The sequence below is a fragment of the Colobus angolensis genome, unplaced genomic scaffold (genome assembly GCF_000951035.1).
Source record: "Colobus angolensis palliatus isolate OR3802 unplaced genomic scaffold, Cang.pa_1.0 Scaffold260, whole genome shotgun sequence".
In the NCBI taxonomy this organism is placed as follows: Eukaryota; Metazoa; Chordata; class Mammalia; order Primates; family Cercopithecidae; genus Colobus; species Colobus angolensis.
This window is the reverse complement of record NW_012115822.1, coordinates 254875-259015: the sequence shown is the minus strand read 5'-3', so window position 1 is coordinate 259015 and position 4141 is coordinate 254875. Positions and strand designations below refer to the sequence as shown.

General features: G+C 50.5%; 1 protein-coding gene across 1 annotated transcript in view; it reads left to right on the top strand.

The window, feature by feature from the left end:
- The window catches only part of SNAP29 (synaptosomal-associated protein, 29kDa), a 32481-nt gene that overhangs the window by 5104 nt on the left and 23236 nt on the right, over positions 1–4141 (top strand). Inside the window, exons 2-4 of the mRNA XM_011947329.1 lie at positions 2201–2276; positions 2802–2873; positions 3236–3372. Coding sequence (XP_011802719.1) covers positions 2201–2276; positions 2802–2873; positions 3236–3372 — 285 coding nt within the window. The remainder of the gene's footprint in view (positions 1–2200; positions 2277–2801; positions 2874–3235; positions 3373–4141) is intronic.

Below are 4141 nucleotides of genomic sequence, written 5' to 3'. Positions count from 1 at the left end.
TCGCCTGGCTAGTTTTTTTGTATTTTTTAGTAGAGACGGGGAACATGGTTTTTGTACACCCTTTCACCACTCCCAACGGAGGAGACCCACCTGCCCAGGACACTCCACTTCCCCTCTTGTAGCTGAACTTACTCCACTGAGGTTTTCTGGGGCCCAAGATCTCGGTTCAGGGGAGCCCAGCAACAAACATTAGACCAGGGTTGGAACGGCTGGCACAGTAACATCAATGGAAAGGGACAGAGTTTGAGAGTTCAAGCATGATGCACTCAGCAGCCACCGCCAGCACATCCTCCACACCGTCTCATGCAGGGGCCCACCCATCTCTGTGTCTTTCCAGCACACAACAGTCACCCACACTGGGCATTCAGTTCAGAGGTAGGAGAGAGGAGGACACCCCTCCTAGCCCAGGAGCAGAGGCCTTCAAGGTGTCCCAGGAACTTAGAGTAGATACATTGTCAAAAGGTGGTATCCTCATCCTCAGCAATGCTGGTCTTGGAGCAGCCCACTCCAAATTAAGGGCCATACAGACCAGAGTCAGCCCTCTGAGGCAGCCTGTGGTGATGCTGATGCAGTCAGAGTTCTTAGCAAAAGCTGATGGATGGGGACCGGCAGCTGCTAGATTAAGTAATTCCTCAAATTTGTAAATGTCAGCTGTGGAAGAGGAGCAGTCTCTTTCTTGCTGAACTTTCTACCCCCACACTTCTCAGCACAATGTCCTTAAGTGTCACTGGTGCTCCCGAAATAGTTGCCAAATGAATAAGTGACCTGGGGAAGGAAAGGAAGGAGGGAGGGAACAGAAGATTGCCTGAAAAAGGAGGAGAGAGTGGGGTGGAAAGAATGCATTGAGCTGTGTGCCTTGGTTGCAATGCCTGTCCCATGACCAGAAAATGCATCCCAACGCATGGCAGGCTGTGTCTAGCAGGTGGGAGGGAGTCTGGTAGAGAAATGGCATTGGACCACATATTCACCACTAGGTCTGTTCGGGATTTATTCTTAATTAATTTTTAGTCAACTATCAATGATTGAATTTGACCATTGATGGCCTGGTATAGTGACTCACACCTGTAATCCTAGCACTTGGGGAGGCTGAGGCAGGTGGATCCCTTGAACCCAGGAATTCAAGATCAGCCTGGGGAACGTAGTAGAACCCTGGCTTTACAAAAATTAGCTGGGCATGGTAGCGCACGCCTGTAGTTCCAGCTGCTCAAGAGGCTGAGGTAAGAGGATCTCTTGAACTGGGGAGGTCAAGGCTGCAGTGAGCTGAGATCATACCACCGTATTCCAGCCTGGGTAACAAAGTGAGACCCTATCTCAAAGGAAAAAAAAGAATTAGACCATTGATCCTAGGCCAACTTGCTGGCTTGTTGGCTGTAGCAGGATGCCTTCTGAGGATGGGCTGGTGGTTCAAGCGTCTGGCTGCTCCTTCCTGGGTGTGGGCGTATCCACTCACAGGCGTATCCACTCACTTGCCACATTGTCCCAAGGAACCTTGCTTTGCTGATCAGGAAACATGCTGTGACAAGCTGAGCGGCCATCTGCTATACAACTTTCTGCCTCCAAGGTGTTCTCAGAGTGAGAAGTGTCGTAGGGAGGTGTTTGGGGGTTCCCAAGACCACCCTCAACTTCCGTGATTCACTGGAAGGCTGCACAGAACTGTTATATTTATGGTGGTTTCTTATGATGAAAGGATACAGATTAAAACCATCAAATGAAAAAAGTGCATAGGGCAGCGTCCAGGGGAAACCAGGCACAAGCTTCCAGTTGTCCTATCCCCATGGAGTCATGGGACAACACTTCTCTAAGCAGTATGTGACAACACACACAGAGTATTGTCAACCAAGGACCCTCACTTAAGCTTGGGTGTCCAGAGGTTTTGGGGGGTCTGTCACATAGGTATGGCTGAGTATAGTCTCCAACCCCACCAGAGGTCAAGCTGATAACGTGTAGCCCAAGGCCACTATCCTATATTACATTGTTAGCATAGTCTGTCTGACCTGGCCTAAGCTTAGGCTCACTTAAACAAGGACACTCTTATCAGGCAGGATATTCCAAAAACAAGAAACCAGGCTAGGGCCAGACTTCTCTTTGGAATGTGGAGTGTATGGACAACCTAGAGCTGCTGAGCTTGCCTTTTACTCAGCCCCAGGTCAGCCTGCACACAGGTGGTGAAGGGCACCAGCACTACCGCCTTTGCCCTTAGTGGTTTTTCCTCACCCTGAGACCCAATTTGTCTCTGAATCCACCCCATACTGTGGCTGCCACAGTCAGAGCCCCAGGTTTGAGCATGTGCCATGGGTGCTTACGTATTCCTGCCACGGCTTGTGCCTGTGCACACTCCCTTGGGAAAGGAGAGACGAAACAAAGGTAAATTTCAGATTTCTAGATTCAGCTCGCTAACTCCAGATTGGCCTCCATCTACTTAGGATGAACCTTACTTATCAGAACCTGAGTTTCCGAGCTCAGTGTGAGAAACACACTGTTGATGCCCTTCCCTAGAAACCTGGGGAGGACTCGGTCACGGAAGCCCACCTGATGTTATAAGATGTGTTGGCTGTGAATTGCAGTTGGGATCTGGTGATCACTGCTGCCCTTTGAAGGCCTTAGCAACATCCTGTGGGTGTTCCCTGCCGAGTCCTCTGGGTAGCCCCGCTCACTCCCCACACAGTTCCTCCACCCTTGCACGAGCTGCACCCTCTGCCTGGTGCCCTTGCCCCACCCCAACTCTTTGTTGTGGTTTGTTTTTAAGAAAACTAAGTCCAAATGGACAGGACCCCCAACTTTCTGACTGCTTAACTTCTCAGTCTCTCCTCCAGCCTCAACAGGGAGCCTCTCTGACCCCCACCTTAAGCTGGACAAAGAGTCCGCGGGGAGAGGTGACTCTATGTGTATATGTGTTTGTATGCATGCGTGCAATAGCTTTATTTTCTGCCTCCCCCACAAGACTGTAAGCTCAGTGAAGCAAGGACTCATCTGCCTTCCTTGGATTCCCAGCATTGCAATGTTGTCAACAAATGAAAAACAGATTGAACCTCACTCATCTTGCTCTCTGTCAGACTGTAAACACCATCAGGACAGAGGCTTGGGATTGCTTCGTGGACAAAGAGAGAACTCTTGTTGGGGTTCAAGGGAGTAAGAAGAGCGTCACCTGTAATGCTTAGTAGTCACTGAAACAAGGAAGCGCTTTGCATGTGCGTCCTTTACGCTGAGGGCACCTGCGGAACTCATTCCCTTGCAGCCACTCAAGTCCCTTCAGGGACCTCATTCTCCCAGAGGAAGGTGGAGAAGATGTGCCATGGCTCTGTGGAGGGGGGTGTGGACATGCCTCAGGACCCGGAGCGGTTGAGGCCTGTCTTGGTGATGGCTGGGGCACAGGTGCCTGCCCGGCGTGTCCTTGCAGACTGTCAGTGTTCTCTTTCCTGGTATTTTGGTGTTTGCTCTGCCAAACCCTTCTTCCTCGTTGGTTGGAACTAGGTCACAAGCACATTAAGTCTGGTCATTTCCTCTGCCTTCTGGGGGTGGATTTTAGCAGAAGAAACACCTCCTCCCTTGCTGGCCTGGTGACCTCCAGTGAACGCTAGCTTCCAGCAAACAGAAACTTCCAGAGGCCAGAGCAGCACTCACTCGCCTGGTCTTCCAGCCTCACATGCAAGACACGCCACCCTCACAGACTTCTCTGTGCTTCCATCTAAACATCTAAATCAGCTGTCTGGTTTCCTTAACAGTAGCACAGACCCTGGGAGTTTGAGAGAATGTGTGGCTTGTGAATAGGAGAAAGTAAGTCCATACTGGGGAAGGTAGCTCTCCAAACTGAGATGAGGAAGTCAGGGTGGGAGGGTGAGTGGTCATGGGTTGGCCCTGATGGGAGGAGCTCCCCATAAGGGAAACTGAGGACCCCCCTGCTAATGTGACAGCAGAGTCTTGGCCACCCCTTCATTCCCCAGCCCCCAACCTGGCTGCTGTGAGTGTCTTTCAGCTACAGATTATTCTGTCTTCTGCAGCCTGTAAAGCTAGCTGGAACTGGACTGTTAGAAAAACATGTAGATGCTGGAGAAAATCTCTTTAATCCTAATGTGTAGCTCTGCCTTATTCCAGAAAAGACCACAGTATGGACATGAAGATGATAAACTTGAGGTGATGGAAG